This window comes from Globicephala melas, chromosome 17 (assembly GCF_963455315.2).
Source record: "Globicephala melas chromosome 17, mGloMel1.2, whole genome shotgun sequence".
Taxonomy (NCBI): Eukaryota; Metazoa; Chordata; class Mammalia; order Artiodactyla; family Delphinidae; genus Globicephala; species Globicephala melas.
Window position 1 is genome coordinate 8405970 of NC_083330.1, and position 23689 is coordinate 8429658.

The 23689-nt window shown below is 42.8% G+C and overlaps 1 protein-coding gene across 7 annotated transcripts in view; it reads right to left on the reverse strand.

The window, feature by feature from the left end:
* Positions 1–23683, reverse strand: part of ASPH (aspartate beta-hydroxylase) — a 243162-nt gene extending 219479 nt beyond the window's left edge. For 5 of the 7 annotated variants that reach the window (XM_060287666.1, XM_030859675.2, XM_060287664.1 and 2 more), the window contains exon 1: positions 23317–23683. In XM_060287666.1, the coding sequence (XP_060143649.1) occupies positions 23317–23431 (115 nt within the window). In that variant the 5' untranslated portion in view covers positions 23432–23683. Of the gene's footprint in view, positions 1–22857; positions 23003–23316 lie in introns of those variants that run through there. The other 2 variants (XM_060287668.1, XM_060287670.1) reach the window with 2 other exon arrangements.
* Between the last annotated feature and the right edge of the window lie 6 nt (positions 23684–23689).

Sequence of the window (23689 nt, forward strand, 5' to 3'; positions counted from 1 at the left end):
CCATGCTCTTTCCAGTCTCAGGCTCTCTGCACACGCCATTCCCTCTTCCTGGGATAGCAGCACTGTGGTCCCAGCCTAGCTATCTCCTCCCACTTGGCTTAAATGGAAACATTTTCTAATATACTCTCATTGTAGAATGTACTCTTCAGAGTGTTCTTTCATTGGTAATTAGACAACTACAATAATTAATTTCTTAAATTCTTTCTAACTCCAGAATGCAAGTTTCATGAAGCCAGGGACTGAACCTGCCTTGTTCATTAATGTACATTTGCCCTGCACCTAATTGTTAAATAAGTAGGTAAATTCTTTCTCAAGTCCTTGATATTATATGAGTAATCAAACCTCTTCCTGCCTACACTTCAGAAATAAGAGAGCAAAGGGACACAAAAAATGGTCCAACAAATGCCAAGTCACTTCAGGTTTCCTCATCTCCAGGAATTTAATGATCCTAAAATTCATTCGTAAGAGGAAAAGACCTATAAATCATTAAGAATGAGATATTTCAAAAAAGAAGCCCAGTGCCTCCCAAATACTGGTGATGAACCCAAATCGGTCCATGACCAAGTCTTCATTGCTCTGTGTCAGATAAATTCCTCATTGATCAATCTTGGGTGAATGACACCCAGCTTGAACATAAGAAGGCCTGAGCACGAAGGAGATGTTGTAGCGCATTCATCAGGTCCAACAGCCAGACACCTGACGCTCCTAACACCTCTCCTGAATGGTCCTGTGTGGAAAAGGCATGAGTGGCTGGAGGAGTGACAAGGGGCTGCCCTGGGTTTTAGAATTTAGTAAAACAAAATTGAGAAAGCCATTTCCATTCGTATCAGGACAAATAAGGGAAAGAGAAATATTAGCAACAGCTATCTAAATCAGCCTCCAGATACTTTTTGGAATCTTTATTATTCTTTGGAGCCCCAAGCTGGGGAACCACTGCCCTAGCTTGTGCCTCTCTGTATCACCTCTGCTTCACTGCAGAAGGGAACACCTGAATCGGAACACGGGTCCATCAACCTCACCTTATGAATCTGTGATGGGCCAAAACTCCACCGGTAAGATGCTAAAAACATAATAGAAATGGGAGTTAATTCCAAAAGCTCACGCCAGGCCTAATGAGAGAGTTCTTTAAACTCCGTTATTCCTTCTAGAGAGAAGTTAATAAAGAAAGAAGACTTAGTCTCACAGGAAAAAACACCCCCAACCTAGTCAACCATTCATCTGTGTGGATGGCTATTAGCACGGTATTGAAATTCAGAGAGTCTCCTGCTGAACCTAGAGTGGAAAAATGTATTTTTAAAAACAAAAAAGTAAGTTGTGGTGTCCATTCAGAAACTGAGGTGGTGAGGTGAAAAGTTGTTAAAAAACAACAACAAAAAAAAAAGTTCTTTTTTTCAAAACTAAAAACAACAGAAAAGCCTAGCCTACCCTTTTAACTCTAATTCCAAGGCAATGAGACTAGGTCACAAAGCCATTATGTGTGACCACCACCAATTTGCTGCTGCGTCCCACTTCCACCTTAACCCATCTAGACAGCAAAAGATGGGTTCCCCACCAGTCCCCATCCTTCCCACCAGTCCCCACTTTCTAGGGCAAAAGAATTCAGCGTTTACAACAAAGTGCCCTATAGATGCAAATAGGGCGGGAAGACAGGGAGTAAATAAAAGCATTAGCACAAAATATAGGGAAAATTCACACGTAAATTACAAAACATATGGGTCTTAAAAACTTACAGGGCAGGGCACAAAGCTGATGCAATTATGCATCATACTACATTTTTTGGGGACAGCCAACAATGCTTTACTAAATAAATTAATAATGATGAATCTGATTTAAAAAATAATAAAAAGCAAGAATAGCTGCAATTGTGAATTGCATAGTGAAGAATTAAACTTCAGCCAAAGAGAGCTCTGGCTTTTGCCCTTGCCTGCTTGGAGGTCCCTGGCATGTCCTGCCTGACAGGAGTGATTTGTTTGCTTGGGGTCTTTGGTCACCAGAGAGTCTTAACAATGTGATTTACGATGAAGCTTTGGGACAGGCTGTGTGGCTGTATCGCTTAATGGCAGCCATGCTCGCAGCATGTGATGGAGCCCCAGTAAATACCTCTGGGTACCAAAGGCTCGGATGAGCTCCCTTAGTTGGCAATACCCCGTGCATATTAGGCAATACTTATGTCCCTGAGGACGATGGGAGCTCTGTGTTCGGAACCTTCCTACTTTGTCCTGAGTCTCGTCCTTTAGCTACTTCTAATTTGTATCCTTTCACTGTAATGCAACTGCAGTGATGAACAGAGCACTTTCCTGAATTCTGAGTCATTCCCAGGAATTATCAAACCTGAGGGTGGCTGTGAGGACCTTCAAATTTGTAGCCAGCTGGTCTAAAGTGATGGCAGCCCTGAGGACTGGCCCGCCCGCAGCAGAGCTGATCAGGAGCAGGGAAAACCAGGGAGGAATGGCTGCAGAGGAAAGGCAGCGGCTACCAAGAAGTCTGCACCCCCGCAAGGTGTCAGCTTCCCCTGGCCTGAAGAGGGCAGCAAGGGAGAGCAGGGGTTTGTACTATCTCGCCAGCATCGCGCCCCAAAGCGCTGACTGCCAAGCATGTGACTTCCCAGAGCAAGAGAGGGTGAAGTGTTCTGCCAGGAGTGGATGCCCAGGAGGGCTGGAAGACATCGTATACCCTGGGAAGGTCCCACCAGGCCTTCCAAAGAACTCACAGAGGAAGCGTTTGGGCGCCTGCCACTTGTGGGCAATGGGGGCCAGGTGATCTTATCAACTAGCAGGAGACTCCGATAGGGCCCAGCGAGGGGACAGAGGCCTTTCCCTCTCTCCCTCTTCCTTCCCTAGCATCCCTGACAAGCTAGAGCCTGGAAGAGGCAAGAAGGGCACTGCCCCAAAGCAGACCACGTGGAGAGGACGCAAATACCACTTCCCCACTGCAGGCCCTCCTGCCTTCCTGCCAACGGAGACGAGAAATTCTGCATTGAAAACGAGATCTTATTTAAAGCACACAGGCTTTTAGAAATGGAGAGTGACTCGGGTGTTAAGGAATCTGTCCCAGGGATGGTCAAGAGCCTCTGCTACCCAGAGATTAATCTAGTCCGACTAACCACAATGACTGGAGGAAAATGAAGCTTCATGCCGGTACCCCGCCGGACAAAGCCTGCTAAGTAAAGCAGCCACAAAACGCGGGCTGACCCGTAAGACACTGCCAGCCCTTGACCATACGGAGCCCACAGAAATGGCTATTTCAAAGGATCAAAAAACAATGCATGACTAGTTTCAAGATATTTGATTACAGAAAGTTCCAACACACAACAAAGGTGAAAGAATGTGACGTAGGATATCCGTGTATGCATCACTCAGATGCTACAATTAACGTTTTATTATCTGGCTTATGGCATGTCTATTCATCCCTCCATATCCATCCGGTAATCCATTTTATACGTCTAATACATTTCAAACTAAATGATAGACATTAACACACGTCCCCTAAGTACTTTAGCTTCTATATCGTAAACCACAGTCCAACATTTATCATTTTTACATACGATGTACATAAAATGAAATGCCCTAATTTTAAGTGTACGTTCCCTTAGCTTTCACAAAAATATATACTGTGTAACCCAAATCCCTATCAAGACACAGAACACTAAGGCCACCCCTAAGTGCTCTGACGGTCCTTACCATCCACATTCCACACCAACCCCAAATGCAGGGACAGCCCCACTGTTCTGCTTTTTTTCCACCGTAGGTTAGGTTTGCCTGTTCTTGAAATGTCATAAAAATGTATTACTTTTATATATTTTTTAAATATATCACCAAATCGGAAAATGCTGAACTTTGACAGGGTTTCCATGCTTTACATCCTGAAGTGACGTCTACTTCAGCACTTTTACACAATCACTGGACCTGCGACACAACCATTCACAGAAGCCATGTCACTGGCTCAAGCACTGTGCCAGTGAAAAGGACAGTCATGAAATCAAAGTCCAGGATGTCAACTCAATGTCTGTTAGTGGCAGACATCACAGAGGAAAAGCAAGATAACTTTGATTACTTGAAGGACTATTTTCATTAGCTCCCATGAGTCACAAAAAGTCTCCCAGCTAGTTATGTTCCCCTCAAATTCGACTGCATGGAATAAATCTAACGCCTCTGCCACCCAACAGCCCTGCCAAGACTTCAACCTCTTCTTTCAAAAACCAGTGTACTTGTGTTTTTATCGGCATGTTTTCCCCCAACTTCCCATGACTCGCGCATTTAAATTACCGGTCTGTTGTGAAGGAAGAAATCAAAAAGTGTCTCTTTACTGTGATTTTCACCTTATCCGTACCTCGTAAGAGCTACAGAATATTACAAAAAGCAACATATCTTAGAGGAAAGGCATCTGGTTTACTCACGAGACTTTGTGGGAGAAAATCTATTTTAATAATAAAAAAAAAATCTTTAAATAAAAGAGAGACCAACAATTCAAAGGTGGAGGTGGCTGTTTAAAGGGTACCATTGGAGTGAATTAGGAAGATTTGACTACGGACTTTAGTTAACAGTGCTGTGAGTAGTGTTAAACTTTCTGTGTGTGGTAATTACATTGTGGTTATATAGCAGCATATCCTTGCTCTTAGGAAAAACGCGCTGAAGAATTCAGGGGTAGAGTATCATGATTTAATTAAGTGGTTCAGCAGAAAAATGAATAAATAAATAAAATGGTGTGTGTGTGTCTAGAGAGACCAACAGAAAAGGCAAAGGCATCAAAACAACTAGTGAATCTAAACGAATTTTCTCATAACTGTCTTGAAGGTTTGAATTTTTTCACCCTAAAAAGTTGGGAAAATCCAGATTTCCAGGCTCATTCTAGTCCTAAAAAGAATCAGGTACTCCAGAGAGTAAGGGTTAAAAATCTGAAATGCTAAAATCGCCCAGGTTAATTCATGATTGGAATCTGGATAAGTAAAAAAGTTTAAAACTTCAAGTTTTAAGGATGCTTCTGGAGACTCTTAGAGGAATCTCAACAGGGAATGCAGTTAGATAATACCGCATCAGTGTTGCATTCCTTAGGTTTGAGAACCCTACTGTGTCCTTAGGAGATGCATATGGGGAAAGAAGTAGTAGTTAAGCCAGTTAAAATGTCATGATGACTAACAGGTTACCTTCAAAGAAGTCCCAAAGAGAGAGAGAGACAGAGAAGAAGGAAGGGAGGAAGGGAGGGAGGGAGGGAGGGAGGGAGGGAGTGAGGGATGGAGGGAGCGAGGGAGGGAGGAAGGGAGGGAGGAAGGAAGGAAGGAAGGAAGGAAGATACACAAACAGCAAACGTGACCAATTGCCAGCAGCTGCTAATCCAGGTGACGAGTACACGAGCCTTTCAAGGTACAAATCTTTTTGCTGTTAAATAGGTTTAAAAGTTTCAAAACAAAAGGTGGGATAAACATAAAAACAAAATTAAACTGATTTTAAAATAAATAAATAAATAAGAAATCAAGGATCGAGTCAGTCCTAAACCCAGCAGTAATGAAAAGGACACCGATTCTGCCTCTGGCCTCCAACTTATGACAAACCAAAGGGGAAACCGTCTCCTCCAGGCAAGTTCTGCCCACAGACCTCCATCTGCTGGCTGGACATCTCCACCGAATGCCCTGAGCTGTGCCTCCCGTTCACCTGGGAGTACAAGCCTAACTCCTCTGCGCTGACGGGGGCGCGGGGAGGGCTCCATGGGGGCCAGCGTCCCAGGGTGCTCACCCCTCCCCACACCGGGCTAACAGGACACCCTCGGCCCAGGGCCTCATCGGAAAGGCGCTCCCCACACCCCGCTGCCTCCACCCCCGCCCCCAATATGCAGGCCCTGCAATTCCGGAGGCAGCCCGCCCTGTGTAGGGCGGGACGTTCCCTCCCTCACCTGGCCGCCGTGTGCAAGGGGCTTCCTTGTCAGACACATCAGGTGGGCAGCACCCTCTGAGACCGCGAGTAATTAAAAAACCCAACCCCAGCAAAACAAAACACTAGCCCTTCTGGAAAAGACACCTCCTGCTTCAAGCCTGTCCCAGCTTATCCGCAGCAAGGAGTTCATTTTGCAGAAGTGTGCAACCACGTCAAAGTCCGCCTTCCCAGCCAGGTTGCCTGCGTGGTGTCTCTCCCCCTCCCGGGACTAGCCGCCCTCACCTGTGCGCCACACACTACTTTAAGAGACACTAGCTGGGCCGGACACTCTGAAAACTGACATCCACCCACGAAATCAGCGCTCTGTGGGTCCAGTGCCGCAGTCAGCTGGGATCCACACTCTGTCACGAGACGGATGCTCTACCATCCGAGGCCCAGGGGGACTCTCAGAGATGGTGTTGAACACCTTGGTGAAGTCCGGAAAAACTACAAGATTGTATCCCGATCACCTGTCCAGAAAGCTTACCAGAATGCACAGCGAGAACCTACACTTAGTAAACCCGCAGTGTCCTTTCTATCCACTGAAAAATAAAAGTTTTGCTCCTTTTTTCAAACATCTTTATTGGAGTGTAACTGCTTTACAATGGTGTGTTGGTTTCTGCTTTATAACAAAGTGAATCAGCTAGACATATACATATATCCCCATATCCCCTCCCTCTTGTGTCTCCCTCCCTCTCACCCTAAAATTTTTAATCCTAGAATTTGTCTAGGATTGTCATGAGACATCAGTTTAGAGTTGCCCTGAATCTACTTTTCTTTCTTCAATACAAATGGGCCATTTGTCCCTCGAGTGTCTTTGTCACCTCTTCTAATTCCACAGAGTTTAACTGCCCAGAAGACGTTAGCTGGGGCTGTAGTTTTGAGAGTCCTGAAAAGCCTTAGCGGGTTCGCATTTTAGTCTTCCTTTCCCTACTCCCTGAACCATGCACACTTCGTTCACCGGAGTATTTACTGCTCTGCAGCCCGTAGGACAGTGACCTTCCCAGAGGCTGGTGTTAGATTTGACTGCTGTATTCCCCTTCCCACGGAGCACAGGACCCGGGACATAGTAAACCTCATTAACTTCACTGGACAATTTACATGGTATTCCCACAAAAAAACAATGCAAATATAAATATTTTGGGGGCCATCTAGATGGTAAAGCAAATATAACATACATGGAGCATTCTGAAAACAAAACCGGACCACAGTCTGGCTCTGGGTGAGGGACAGGAATGGCCAGGGCAGGTCCAGCTAGAACCTCATCGGCTTCGTCGACTCAGCTGCCCTGCCCCACACCCCAAGTCTGTCCCTTTCCTCCCAATCCTGCCCCAGTTCAAAACCCAAGTGATGGTCAATGTGACCACCTGTTCTGTTCAGGTGCCCCCTAACTCTGCTCTCACTGACTCATTTTTACTCTAACCTCCCTCCCTGACCCCTGCCCCAGCTCCAGCTTCAACAAACTCACAACCTCCCTCTCTGGCTGAGGTCACCGGGAAGAAAAGTCACCATACACCCCACTTGCCATCCTGCGCTCAGGCTGCACTGCAGCAAACTATTGCAAATACTGGTCTCTTGGCTGTGTTCCCGAAAAACCCAGCTAGGCTGCTGCCAAAGTTCCTAGGAGTATGACCCAATGAAATCTGACCGGCTAAAAAGGCTGAAGTCTCCAAGCTTTACGCCAGTTCCCGAGAAGCTAATGTTCAGGCAGAAAGCACAGGTATGCTTTTTTAAAAAAAAAAACAAAACATCTTTATTGGAGTAAAATTGCTTTACAATGGTGTGACAGTTTCTGCTTTATAACAAAGTGAATCAGCTATACAGCACAGGTATGTTTTACAGGTGCTGTCCTGACTGGGGTCCCTTCCCTAGCAGTGGCTAAATATTTGTAATACCATCTCGGATAAAAGTCTTGTTCTAAATAGAACATTTCTGCTCAACATGTAATTCGGATCAGCAGAATAAGCTTCTCTCAGCTTTATAAACGAATGTATAAAGATTTTAAGACACAAAGTAATCAAAATCACAGGATGGTAAATTTTAAAAGGCTTCCACAATTTTCTCCATGCACCTGAATATGCATTCATTCAACAAATACTCTTGAAATCCCTGCCCTGCACTATAGCAATGAACAAGAGAGGCCACTTAGCTTACAGTCCTGTGGAGGAGAAAAACAAATAAAAATAAATTAAAAATTCATTTTGGTAAGTACTATATTAGGGTAAAAGTATATGGATGCAAGACGGAGAAGATATGGGGATATACGTATAGCTGATTCACTTTGTTCTAAAGCAGAAACTAGCACACCACTGTAAAGCAATTATACGCCAATAAAGATGTTAAAGAAAAAAGAGTATATGGGACAATGTGGATGAAAATAATCACTTGGGAAGAACCATCCTCTTGAATTCAAAGATATATAGCATTTTGAGGGACAATCTTCTTTATAAATGTTAGCATTGTTCATATTTTTTATTTTTTAATTAAAATTGACAAACTTTAATCTTAAGTCAAGAAGGAAATATTGATCATTCTTACAAAAGAATTTTAAAAGCCAAAACCGAAAAATAAAGGGAACAAAAACTTAGCAGTATTTTGGTATTCACATAAATAATTTTAGTCTATCTATGAGCCATATTTAAGAATAAAGTGAGGGGAAATCAAAATCTTGCAAAGTAAGCAGAGCTTTTCTAATTTCACAAAATTCAGAACAAATAAATGCCTGCTTTGGTCCAACCCTCCTCCCAGTCAGAAAGTACAAACTCTGAATGCTTCCTACTGGCCGAAGCACCACCATGTTGAAACTACCAGCAAGGACTTGATCGATTTAAACAATTCTCCACATCTTAATAATTTTTATTTCTTTAGCTCCAACACTTATAAACATCAAGAGGACTTTGTGATCTGTCTTATGGCCCATACCATAAACCTAAAAAATAAAATCCACCTACGCAACACATAATTTTGGAGCACTTATTACATTCAAGGCAGCGTAGAAGGCACAAAAACACAGCCTATATATTCTCAGTGCCCTTTTGATCTATGAGAGGGAAGTAAGACTTTCCCCTGTATTTGTTCATTCTAATATTTACTGAGCACCTACTACACCCAATCATTTAAGCCCTGGAGATAAAAAGAAAACGAAACATGGTGTTTACCTTCACCAAACATTAGGAGTAACTCTCCCAACCCTAACAATTACTCTAGACCAGGGTGAGTAAACTGTGACCCACCTCCTATTTTTGTATGAACCAGGAGCTAAGAATGATTTTCACTTCTTAAATCAGTTGAAAAGAAATCAAAAGAAAAATGTAATAACACGATCATGTGACCACAATGCTGACCCCTGATCAGAACAACTGTGGCAACCCCTCGGCAGCCAGCGATGGTGAGACAGGTAGGACTGAGCCAAGGAGCCCTGCTCTAAGCAAAAGAGAAAAAGCCCCCTTCTTCTGCTGAGCGTGAACAGGGAGGCAAGCAATCCCAACGGCCGCCGGCTGCCATCCTGAATCCCGGAGTGGCCAGCCTCAGGATGGCAGGCACCTACACTGAGAGGGCGCGTGCCCTGAGGACATTTTGAGCCACTGATCCTACCACATTCGGTATGATCACATCGCATCTTTTTAAATGAAATCAATTCCTAAACTCTTTACGGGAGTTTGCATCTGATGTCTGTTCCTAACACAGAGCTGCCCTTACAATCAAGCAAGAATGAAAGAAAACAGATCATCACGGTACAAAAGAAAATGGCTGTTTTGGTCGTGGTGGTATCACCCATATAGAATAAGTGTAGTTAGGAAACGCTTACTACGTGTCACTTTGCAGCCAATCTTCGTAAGTGTGATATGAGTATTACTTTCTCCATTTGAAAGATGGAGAACTATTTAAAGGTGCTTCGAGAGGTTTGTTGACGTACTAAAGGTTAAAAGTGAGTGGCGGCGCTAGTACTTGGGTCCAGTTCAGTCTGATAGTTTGTTGTCAATGATTGGGTCACACTTTCATCTGCTGAAGGAACCCGTGAATCAATGAGGATGCTAAAACAGTTGACTGCAGAGGGCGCTACAGAAGCTCGTGCTGGGGGAGGGGGAAGTGGGTTGCAAAACCCAGTCTCTGGGGAGACGATGAAGGGAGAGTAAGAAGAACTGATGGAGGAGCTGCATCTTGAAGGACGTACAGGAGCCACATAGGGAAAGAGAAAGCGAGAAGCTGTCACGGAAGAAACAGCAAGTGCCCATGCAGAGACGACAGAGAGCGACTAAATATGGCTTAATTAATATAAATATAAAGAGAGCGAGGCTGGGAATGGCTAGAGAGGGTAAGAGAGGCAAGACCATGAAGCGCCTCCCAGATGGTGCTAAGAAATCTAAACTACACCTTGAGTACCCGGGGGAACTACTCAAGGTTTTCAAATAAGGAAGGGACATGATCTAACTTCCAATTAATGAAGGTGACAATGACAGAAGGATGAAATAGGAGCAGTTATGAGTAATCGAAGCAACAACTACCGGGGATCTAAAACATTCAACTGAAGTAGCTTTGGAGTCAGAATTGGGATCTTGACTCCAGCTCCGACTTTTACAAGCTCCATGATCTTCGGCAAACTGATCTAAGCTTCCCTTTCTTCATCTACAAAAAGGGAATTTAGAGGATTACTGTGGGAATTCAGTGCTGACATATAAAGAAGTACACAGTGTCTGACACATAGTTAGCGGTCAGTAACAGGTGCTGTTTTTCCTCTGTCACTACTGTTATTAAGTGAAGAGTGTGTGGCACAGGATTAGAACCGTGCCCAGCAAAGAATCCTCAGGAAGATTATCCTTCAGGAAGCAGATAAAGAAAAGGAACAAGAAGAGCCCAGTGGATCTGGGCTTAGTCTCTGCTGATTCCAGAAAGACCTGAGGGAGAGAAGGCAAGGAGCCATACTACTCACCTGCAGAATCTGGCTGGTTAGAGGAGGGAGAGTACAAGATCTTTGTGTCTTCTGTTTTCTTTTTCATGTAATGAGAAAGACTAAAGAAGGGGGTCCAGGCTGTGGGAGGGGGTGGAGGAGAGTTCTCAGGGAGAAGGTAAGTGACGGTTCAGGTCTCTGAGAAAGTGGTGCCCACTAAGGGTCCTCGAGAGAGATCCAGGACTCCGACCATAGGCTTGGCCTCCCTCTTAGGTGGGTGGGGGCCGAAGGTCCAGGAGAGCTGTGACTGCCAAGATTTTAAATCCTAATTGTGGTGCTGGCTCACCTTCACTCACCCACCACCCCGCTGGGCTTGCGCCTCAGTCTGAAGAAAGAAAAGGAGCTTTACTGAACTACGCGTTCAAGACCTACTTCAGTTGCTGGGTACTTCCATGCCCAAATCAGAGCAATAGCTTGCTGAGATTCTCAACTGGTCTGGCTTTTGCAGCCACCATGGGTCCTAGACCATGCCTCCTTATCAGCCTCACATCAGTTGCCCCCCCAATGCCATGCAACTCAAAGGCCAACCCCACCCACCACTGAAGCGATGAGTACTCCCCTCAGGATGTCCTCTGGTTTCCCTGCACAATGGGAGGAAGCCACATGCCAGAACTGAATGGAAAGTAGTAGGTCCTGAGCTCAGAAAGTTGAAGATTTAAATAGCTGGGGCTGAAAACACCGGTAAACATCAACTAAGAAACCGCGGAGAGCCTGCAGGGCACTGTTGAGGGGCCAGGGAGACGGAAGGTCTTGAATGTACATAATTTATTCCAAATCAGTACTTACTTAAGCTGGTGAGCAGCGCTCTGTCTTACTCAATCTCATTCTATCCTTATTCATCATCTCAAATGTCTCATGGAGCACAAAACCATTCCAACAACTGACTTACTAACACAAATACTGCACTACCTCTAGAAGAAAAAATAAATATAAGTTGCTTATAAGCTTTGCACCTTCACATACATTAATTTCACCTTAAAAATGTCCTACTCTACATAACCTTACAGAGCAAAAGGGTAATTTTGTTTCACACATAAATCGACTAGTACCACAGAGGTCATCAGTAACTGTATCTTAGATCTATGTCAGCCCTCGAGGCCTCCAAGTGTATTTACTGGTTAACAACTAAATAGACGGAGTAGCTAAAACCCATAAAATAATCAAATAAATCTGAAAGTGCCAGAAAATAGAGAGTGCAGACATAGGTCTACAATTATATTGTCATATGGTTTTTGACAAAGGCACCAAAACCAATCCACTGACGAAAGCCAAGTCTTTTCGACACATGGTACCATAACAAGGGGATACCCTAGGGAAAAACAAAACACGAATCCAAAATTGATTTGGGATGGATCATAGACCTAAACACAAAAACTAAAACTACAAAATTTCTAGAAGAAAATATGGGAGGATAGCTTTGTGACCTGGGAATAGGAAAAGCTTATTAGACAAGATACAGAAAACAGAACCATAAAAAAAAAAAAAATCAACATTAAAAATACTCGCTCTTCAAAATATTTTATTTAAAAAATGAAAAGGCAAGCTATAGACTGGAAAAAATATTTGCAATATATATACCTGAAAAAACTTCTATCGAGAATATATAAAAATTCCAGCTCAATAACAAAAGGACAGAAAAGCAATAAAAATGGTCAAAAAAACCTAAACAGAAACTTCACAAAGGAAGCTAACAATGTATATGGCCAATAAGCACAAGAAAAAGTACATGACATCAGAGTCACGAGGGAAAGACAATTTTAAACTACAATGAGAAGCCACTGAACACCCACCAGAATGGCTAAAATTAAGAAGGCTGACAATCCCAAATGCTGGTAGATATAGAACTACTAAAATTCCCACACAGTGTTGGTGAGAGTTAAATTAAATTGTATAACCACTCTGGAAACACTTTGGCAGGTTTTTATTTCTATTTTTTAAATAAAACTAAATATACACCTACCCTGTAACCCACTAATTCCTCTCCTGGGTATCTGCTCAAGAGAAATGAAGAAATATGTCCACCAAAAAAAAGAAAAACTACTTCTCCAAGAGTACAATATTCATAGACTTTTCTTCATATTAGTCCAAACTAGGGAAAGGTCAAGTGTCCATCAATAAAAGAATGGATCACACATTGTGCTATGGTCACACAATGAACTACCTGGCAATGAAAAGGAACAAGGTACTCATACCAGCAACATATGCTGAGTAAAAGAAGGCTTACACAAAAAGTACTTACAAAATGAAGTTCTAGAACAGACAATACCAATCTACAGTGAGAAAAGTGAGCACAATGGTTGCCTCTGAGGGCTGAGGTGGTAGCAATGAAGAGGGTTGAGAGAATTTCCTGGAACCATGGAAATATTCTCCATCAGAGGTTGGGTTACACAGATGTTTACATTTATAAAGACTCCTCAAATCATACACTAAGATTTGTGCAATTTACTGTATGATAATATTACCTCAGTGGGGGAAGGGGGCAGGGGACCATAACAAATGTTGAGCTCTAATAACAGGCATGGATACATGTTTAGGAATGAGGTATACTGATGTCTACATCTTACTTGGAAATGCATAAAAGAATAGATTAATTGATGAGTATGATATAAAACAAATATATGAAATGTTAACCACTGTAAAATCTGGATGGGATCATTATACAATTCTTTTAGCTTTGGTGTATATTTTAAATTTTTCCTAATAAAATGTTAGTTTAAAAAAACACAAAGTAATAAAGTACTTAGATTAAATCTAATAAAAGAGGCATATCACTTTTGGATAAAATTATAACAATTCATTGTAAGACTTAAATAAGTAGGAAGTTACACTGTGTTCATGTACAGGAAGACTCTATATAAATGTGTATTTGTCCCAAACTGTTCTATAAATTCAATACAATCTCAGTCAAAATCCTGAAATTTTTTCATGACACTTAACTTGAGCAGATTCTAAAAGGACACAGGCAAGGAAATGTCCAAAAACATCCAGGATAATGATGAAAAAGACAGGGCAGAAGGACTTGCCCAATTCCACATGCCAGGAACAAAACAGAGCCACAGGTATCTACACACAAGAGGTGATACAGCAGATTAGTGTAGAAAGAAGACACTTCAATTAATGGTACAGGAAATTTTCATTCATATGAAAAATTTCATTCATTCATATCAGGAAAACTGAATTGGTCATTTTGTGTTGGTATATGCACAGACGGCGGCTGCCATGACTGGACGGCTTTCTGGTTTCACTACTCGGGTCAAAGAAGTAGCTTCTGAATGTGAGTCTACGCACTGTGTCATCCATAGAGAAATGATGGCAGGCTGAAAAATGTCATCTGAACTTAACAACGTTTGCAGGATGTGATTAAAATTATCAAGCCCATTAAAGTACGTGCCCTTAACTGCACGTCTGTTTGCGCAGCTCCGTGAGGAGATAGGTGCAGAGCACACACGTCATCTCTTATACACAGAAGTGACATGGCTTCTAAAGGCAGATCCCTGGCCGGAGTTTCGGAGTTACGAGAGCCCCTCCAGAGATTTCTTTTAGAAAAACAGTCACCACTGGCAGCACATTTCAGTGACACAGAATGGGTCACAAAACTTGCTTACTTGTGTGACATATTCCACCTGCTCAACGAACTCAATCTGTCACTTCAGGGGAGAATGACAACTGTGTTCAAGGCGGCAGATAAAGTGGCTGCATTCAAAGCCAAACTGGAATTATGGGGGCGATGAGTGAACGTTGGGATTTTTGACATGTTTCAAATATTAGCAGAGATTTTGAAAGAGACTGAGCCAGGGCCTTCTTTCTCCCAGCTGGTGTATGATCCCCTATCTCAGCTTTCAAAAGACTTTTGAGGGCTTCCCTGGTGGCGCAGTGGTTGGGAGTCCACCTGCCGATGCAGGGGACACGGGTTCATGCCCTGGTCCAGGAAGATCCCACATGCCGCGGAGCGGCAGGGCCCGTGAGCCACGGCCGCTGAGCCTGCGCATCCGGAGCCTGTGCCCCGCAACGGGAGAGGCCACAACAGTGAGAGGCCCGCGTACCGCAAAAAAAAAAAAAAAAAAAAAAAAAAGACTTTTGAGCATTACTTCCCAACCACAAAAGACCCCCGAACTGGGAAGGAATGGATCCGCACCCCCTTTGTGAATAAGCCAGGTGAACAGACTTCCGTGCTAGAAGAGGATCAACTGCTTGAGATCACAAATGACGGTGGCCTTAAAGGTATGCTTGAGACAACTTCAAATCTCCATACGTCTGGATTAAAGTCAAGACGGAATATCCTGAGATTGCCACGTAAGCACTGAAAAGCCTGCTTCCGTTTCCAGTGTCCTATCTTCGTGAAGCAGGGTTTTCTGCAGTGACAGAGACCAAAACGAGATCGCGGAGTAGACTAGACACAAGCGACACACTTCAGGTGTCACTGTCTCCCATCACCCCAGATGGGACCATCTAGTTGCAGGAAAACAAGTTCAGGGCTCCCACTGACTCTGCATTATGGTGAGTTGCATAATTATTTCATTATATGTTACAATGTAATAATGATAGAAATAAAGTACACAATAAATGTAATGTGCTTGAATCATCCCGAAACCATCCCCCTGCCCCCGCACCCCGTGTCTGTGGAAAAACTGTCTTCCATGAAACCAGTCCCCAAAAAGGTTGGGGACCGCTGCTCTAGAAAAACACTTAGACATTTATAGGATGGATAACTCTAAGAGTGTTCAGAGCAGCAGTTTTTGAAAGAAGAAAAATGAAAACAAAGTGGTCTTGGACTCCAAAATGGCTCAAGAAAAAGTAGCACATTCATACAGTGAAGAACTATATATATGAAAACAAAGAGCCAGTTTGGTACAATCTCAAACAGTGTCGAATTAATGGGCCAAGTATGAACCTATTCATAAAACTTTTAACATGTACTAAACAAGTGTATATGTATGTATGTATATATATGTATATATTTATGTTTCTATACATAGAGATATAAATATACTTCCTAAGCAATTTTCGTATATATGGCATTTAACAGCAGATATATTTTATGCAAATGGATATACAATATATAATATGCAACATAACATTATACAACATATATTACATATTGCAAAGAAATGCATGACAATGATTATCACAAAATATTTAAGAGCGGTTGGAAAGGGATAACACAGGACAGGAGAAACCAAGAATTTGGTAACATTTTACCTCCTCATCTGTATGGTGGATACGTGGTAACCACTGCATTGCTCTTTATATCTCTGTAAACGTCTTAATATGTAATATTTCAAATAGATACAGTTTTAAAGAGCAGCACATAGAAATATTTGTATTCTGAAAGTTAGAGAGATGGCACGCTACCAAAAAGCATAAAGCATGAAACAATTTATAAATACTTTATAAAATTCAGTAAGTGACAGCCATCTTATTCAAATTGATTTGATTCAAAGAATGGAAAAGTTAAATGTTAGGTATTCTTTCAATCAACACTCACAACACAGATTTTTATTTTCATGTAAGGGAAAGAAATTAACTTCTAAATAAAATTTACCTGTGAACCTAAGACCAATCAAAGACTTTCCAGGAGATCCATTCAGGAAAACTGAATTAAAACAGAGTGTGAAAGATAGTGTCAGAAACTGTATATTAGCAATATAATAAACAAGAACCAGAAGTTAGAGACAGGAGAGAACAAGACAGCACCGAGTCTGCACTAGGGAAGGACAGCAAAGGCTGTGAAACCTATATAAGATATGAGAAATGGCAGCTATACAATACTGGTGACAGAATAAAATTATTTTCTCAAGTCATATTTTCTTACTCAAAATTAAGACTGTTGCTTGCTGGCTTCCGTACAGAATGAGTCACAGGGTTAAATCTGTAAGAACACATGCAGGAGAGAAACGCTGGCACCTCTCCAAGTACAGCAATAATGGTTTCCACTCTAACCAGACACCCTCCCGCCCACCACCCCCAGTCCCACCTGCGTTAGAGCACAGAGAGCCTCTATGGCACATGAGACCATGCTACAGCCAGAACGACTAGGCAAGCCACCTGGAACTCGCAGGGGGCCAAAGAACAGCCCCAGTCCTTCAAAAGATCTTATGTAAATATCTTTTCTAAAGATTTATTCACCAAGTAAAAATGCTGGAGAGGGTGTGGAGAAAAGGGAACCCTCTTGCACTGTTGGTGGGAACGTAAATCGACACAGCCACTATGGAGAAGAGTATGGAGGTTCCTTAAAAAACTGAAAATAGAATTACCATATGACCCAGCAGTCCCACTACTGGGCATATACCTGAGAAAACCATAATTCAAAAAGAGTCATGTACCACCATGTTCACTGCAGCTCTATTTACAATAGCCAGGACATGGAAGCAACTTAAGTGTCCATCGACAGATGAATGGATAAAGAAGATGTGGCACATATATACAATGGAATATTACTCAGCCATAAAAAGAAACGAAATTGAGTTATTTGTAGTGAGGTGGATGGATGGACCTAGAGTCTGTCATACAGAGTGAAGTCAGTCAGAAAGAGAAAGACAAATACCATATGCTAACACATATATATGGAATCTAAAAAAAAAAAAAATTGGTTCTGAAGAACCTAGGGGCAGGACAGGAATAAAGACGCACCCGTAGAGAATGGACTTGAGGACACGGGGAGGGGGCAGGGTAAGCTGGGACGAAGTGAGAGTGGCATGGACATATATACACGACCAAATGTAAAATAGATAGCTAGTGGGAAGCAGCCGCATAGCACAGGGAGATCAGCTCAGTGCTTTGTGACCACCTAGAGGGGTGGGATAGGGAGGGTGGGAGGGAGACGCAAGAGGGAGGGGATATGGGGATATATGTATACACATAGCTGATTCACTGTGTAATACAGCAGAAACTAACACAACATTGTAAAGCAATTATACTCCAATAAAGATGTTAAAAAAAAAAGATTTATTCACCAAGTAAGCTCAAAATTTCCTTTGAGTCTAATGGGTTATCTACAGCAAATCTGTCCTCAGGTGTCATCAATCTGATGAGAACTAAATTACACTCACTGATTTGCCATTAAAAGATATCCACATCAGTCAGAGGTAAGCAAGACAACCCCTGAAAAACAAATATTAAATGCAGACCAAATGCCTGAAGCACCCTCATTAAAAAATAATAACGACTGACGAGGAAATACCCCCTTGACTCCCAGCACTACCGGGAGGAAGTGAAATGGCTAAAACGCTCGCCTCTGGAATAGGTGCCCCTACAGCGGCACACAGAGATGAAGACAGGAAGAAATGAACATCCTAACAGGCAGGGACGCTGGGGCAGGAAACACAGGAGCCAGCCTGAGCACACTCACGTCTCCTGACAGATGGCTGAGGCTTTCCCCAGAGATCTGGGTAAACTGCAGATGGGTTCTATGTACATACAAGATTTATTAAAGGAAGTGAATTTTAAAATGTTCTGTATCTTAGTACAGAATGAAGTCAAACCACGTGGGAGATGCAGAAGTACCCAAGACACAAACTAAGTTGCATATTTTCATGATATTAAAACAGTAGGCACGAGTAGCATCAAAAGATTGAAATATATCTGAGCTCCAGTAACAGAAGATAGCACAGATCTGGGAGGGGTTAGAGGGTAAATCAGCAACTCGAAGGGTGATGTGCATATGGGATACGTACACCCCCAGAGGTAGACAGAAATGTGTCAAGTGATACTCAGAGCCCAGTATAAACATGACCTCTAGAACATCCACTTCACTTAAACAGATGCTACACAATATAACAGAAAATGATTTCTTTAAATAAATCATAACGTTTCAAGCATGCTGTAGCCTGCTTCGCTCTACAGCCTTATATATTCTCCAAAGTTTTATACTCACCTTTACCATTAGAGGTACTTTAATGAAAAATGTGAGGAACAGGAAGGCATGTAAAATTGATTTTAGGGCTATCACAGCTCTGAATAATTCTTTCCATTGGAGACCAGGATTAGAAATTTTGAGTGACCTGCCACATGATTCTTAAATGGATGCGAATCCAGGTCATCAGACTTTCCCAAACTACACTGCACTGTCTTTCTGGAGAAAATAAGGTTTATTCTACTGGGACCAGAGAACGCAGGGGCTAAATTGCCAATACTAACTAAAAATAGAGTGGAGAGCCCACATGACCCTTTATCCAACTTACCCTGTTGGTAATCTGCTGAAAATCAGAACCTCTCATTTCCTAGTAATCTCTCTGAGACACACGATTTTAGAGCAAAGCTAAAGTATGGAACTCTCCTTTTACTTCTTAAGCCAAAAACAGGTTGTTAAAATTGTGTTCAAGAATTCCCTCAGAACATTTTTTAGCCCTTGGTTTCACACAATCTGGCCAGGTGGTCAAAACGCTGTTCATCTGAACACAAAACAGCACACAGTTCTTACAGTGGAAGAATTATGGCGCTCCTATGTTTTCATTCTAGAATGACTGGTGGAGGATTAAGCAACTGGCCCTAACTGACATTCTTCGGCTAAAGAAGGAATTTCACTAAGGCCTCCTCATTCAAGGGCACCATCAGCAATGTATTGTATCTGTTAATTACTAAGTAGTCTAAGAAATACTGAAAGTAAAAAGGAAGGAAAAGAATTCTAAGTGATTAACACCCATCAAATATCTGCAAATGTATAAATTTTACAGTCTATCAATGCACTTAATTCTGAATACAATAAGCCTAAAGAAATAAGACTGCTAGCGGCCAACTCTTACTACTAAATCCAAAACCTTTTGTTAGAGATTTTTAGAGAATTAAACAGCAGTGGCTGAGCATTTTTTTAAGTAGATGTCCATCAATGGGTTTGAGTATGTACAGGGCTGATTAAATTTTAAAAACGAGTTGGTGTTACATAACCTGAAGCTTCAAATTGAAAGAGGAAAAATTGTTCTACAGTGACACCTACTGGTAAAGCATGATGTAGTAGCACGACACTATTAGACAAAATAAACAGATGTTTCCATTCCTGTAGCAAGTTAGAAGCTACAGGGAAAGACTGATTGATATTCCAAAGGGAAAAGCTAAACAAAAACATTATACATACCAGTGTCTGTAACTACAAAATAAAGTCTCATTATCCTTTTTAACCAAGATTTTCAAATCAATAAATCTGAAAGAGGTTTCCCTTGGCCTCAACTGGCCGTGCAAGTCAAGATTTTATATGCAAGTTAAAGGTAAAATGTCCAATTTACTCATGTTTGTTTTATATTTTAAAGAATAAAACTGGAAAAGGTAAAACTGAGCTCTGCAAAAAACTAGATATTTAATGTTCTCAATTTAAGTTGAAGAGTTAAACAAAAAACAGACACCTGCTTTAAAAATCCAAGTGTTATGTAAATCCCCAAAGTCACAGTTTCAAAGCACCACTTTTGAAAAAAATGACCACCAAGATAAACAGAAGTCCAGATAATCACATTTTCCCTAAAATGCATGCTTCTAAGGACTGGGTCCTTTTTCCACTGTACTTTCATGCACAGATTTAAGAAATAATAATGTTTAATGTGACCAACGTCATCATCAACTTCAAACTCTCAATGCAAAACATCTCAAAAAACACACTATTTGAGCCCATGTACTTCTCAAACTAAGATTTTCAAATATACTGTTTCACACATAATTTTAGTAAAAGAAAAGTTAATCGGTGTTATGACAAAAAGAACACTTTTCTTAAATAACTAGGTGTACTATGCCACAGAGAGCCAGAAGGAAACTTAAAAGATAATCTACTTTAAGATTTCCATAATATCTTATAAAATTAGAGAACCTAAAGTCCAGTACTATAATATAATGATCGAATAAGAGAAAACCTGGGTTTAGTCTTGGGTCACCCATTAACTAGTTCGGTTTCCAAGAAGTACATAACCTTTAATGAGCCAGACAATCTTTCTGGGCCTCACCGTAACACCACAGCTAAAATTTCTTCAGCTTCTATGATTTCCCCAGCACATGGGATTGACTTGGGCATCAATGTCTACACATCAGTGACCCAATAAACATAGCAACGAAAGAGAAGTGGCTCGATCTTTCCGGTACACCCTACTATAAGAAACCAATATAAAAAGATTCACACTACAGTGTAACTGCTCACAACTGAGAGAATCCTCACCATCTTCAGTGCCTTCCGCCTGGCACACAGTCAGAACTCACCATTTACTCAAAAAAATGCTGCGGAAAAAGAATGCTCATTATGTAACACGCAACACTCCAATACCAACTCTCTGTTTGGGGATTTTTCTGGTAATACAGATATTTCTCTCTTTTACATGTTCTCTTTTATACACTACGTCTGTTTCATAACAATTATAGAATCGATGTGTAAAATACTTAAAAGGCTGTAGATCCTCAAATACAGACAGAACTTGCTCTAAAATGCCTGAATATGAAAGCTGGAATATATTCATTTAGGTCCTAACATTTCCTAAATGTATTACCTACCTTTTAAAACTGGTTTAGTTCTTGAACCACTGGAGGTGGGAATATAATACACAACTTCCTAATACTAATTCCCACCAACAACAGGCCATATAATGAAGCAACTGCTTCAGATAGTTAACCCACTCTACCCACGACTGCAAAGGACAAAATGGAACAAAGATGTGCTTTCCTTGTAAACAGCTACAGAAAACTTTTGAAAACAATTAACACTAAAGTCTTATCAGCTTTCTCTGCTTGGTGCTTAAGCTGCCCAATGGGCTCTTCTCATTTAGAAACTTTAAAAAGGGTAGCCAGGGCTTCCCTGGCGGCGCAGTGGTTGAGAGTCCGCCTGCCTATGCAGGGGACACGGGTTCGTGCCCCTGTCCGGGAAGATCCCACGTGCCGCGGAGCCGCTGGGCCCGTGAGCCATGGCCGCTGAGCCTGCGCTTCCGGAGCCTGTGCTCCACAACGGGAGAGGCCACAACAGTGGGAAGCCCACATACCACAAAAAAAATAAAAATTAAAAATAAAATATAACTGAACTCAAAAAAAAAAGGGTAGCCAGAGCTGCCTGAGACAGTTTATCTACCCATCTGCCTGTTTAAGTCAACTGACTGGCATTTAAGGGCAAGTGGCAAAGGAACACAAACTTTTACTTACGCCAAAGGTAAATTAACATGCCTGTTTTGAAATTCAAACTGTACTTTTTCTCTACAAATATTAGTTCTCAGAGTGTAAATTTATGCAATGATTTTAATTGCACTACCATTTAAAGTTATTCATCCACTAATCAAATAATTTATTGAACAACTATTAAGGGCCAGACGCACTCTAGGAGCTGGGAATAGGGGTGAACAAGGAGTGGGTGAGACAGGAAGGCAATACACGTGAAAATAAATAATGTCGGATAGTGGTAAGTGCCATTTAAAAAACAGTTCTTTAAAGTATGACTATAAGGCTTCCCTGGTGGCGCAGTGGTTGAGAGTCCGCCTGCCGATGCAGGGGACACGGGTTCGTGCCCCGGTCCGGGAAGATCCCACATGCCGCGGAGCGGCTGGGCCCGTGAGCCATGGCCGCTGAGCCTGCGCGTCTGGAGCCTGTGCTCCACAACGAGAGAGGCCACAACAGTGAGGCCCGCGTACCGTAAAAAAAAAAAAAAGTATGACTATAGTATTCTGATTTACTTTCTTGATACATATAAATACATTACTTGTAGACCTCAGGAAACAAAGAATCTAAAATCATTTCAAAGAAGAAAGTTTACAGCTCACATTCAATACACATGTGTACTGCAGTTTCAATATCCTAAATATGAGTCAAAGGACGTATAAAAGAAACCGAGAACCACTGAAATATGAGATGAAACAGATTTAAAACATCTGTTCTCCCACTTTCCTGGATAAGCACATGGAAGAGAAAGGTGAATATCCAATAGATTCTTTTAAAAGACAAAGGGAAAAAACAGAGAAGCTCGCCCAGTATTCGCACCATAAGAAAGCTACATAAAAGCAAAAGTATCTAAGATAATCTTCGAGAACATTCAGATCACTCCCACACACTCACCCCTGCAGCCCTCATAGAATATTCTCCTTTGAGTTGCTCTTAAAAGCTGCTGGTTTGGCAGGAACTTATTTTCTCTGACTTTGGCTCATTTCCAAACTCCCCAAAATATGCACGGCAAAGGTAAATTGTTTCTCTTACTCCCATCACCAATTACACGGCAAGCCAAGAAAGAGTAGATCAAAAGATCTCCATCTCGGCTGCGCACTGCAGGTGAAGGATCGGCCGGGAAGGGGCTCCCCGGCGTGACCAACCCGAGGCCGCGGACCCCGCTCGGCCCGGCCCCTCCAACCCGCCCGCCAGGCCCACCGAGCGCGGCCTCCGCCCCGCGGCCAAATGAGGAACGACGCGGAGGATGGAGGAGACGCTCCGCGGCATCTCGTGCGGTGGACCCGCAGCGCCCGCCGCCCGGGCCCCATCCCCAGGGCCGGCCCCGGCCCCCGGCCCCGAAGCGCCTCTGACCTTTCCGGGCCCCGGGGCTGCTGCTGCCGCCGCTGGTGCAGCTGCTCGGGCTGCTGGAACTGCTGCTGCTGCTGCTGTTGCCGCCGCCGCCCTTGGCATTCTTGCGCGGGGCCATGGCGCGCACCGCTGGAGCAGGCGAGGGGTGGGGGGTCTCCCTCAGGGCGTGGGGGACGCGGGCGGCGCGGGGCGCGCTGACTGCGACGGGCGCTGCAGCGGGTGCGAGCTGCGGCTCCTGCAGCCGCGCGGGTGTCTCGGCACCGCCCGCAGCGCCTCTAAGGACTTTGGCCCGCGTGCCACCTGCGCGCGCCCGACCCTCGCGTGCGCCGAGCCGGTGACTGCCCTCCCGACGCGAGAGCGCGCCGCTCTCCCGCAC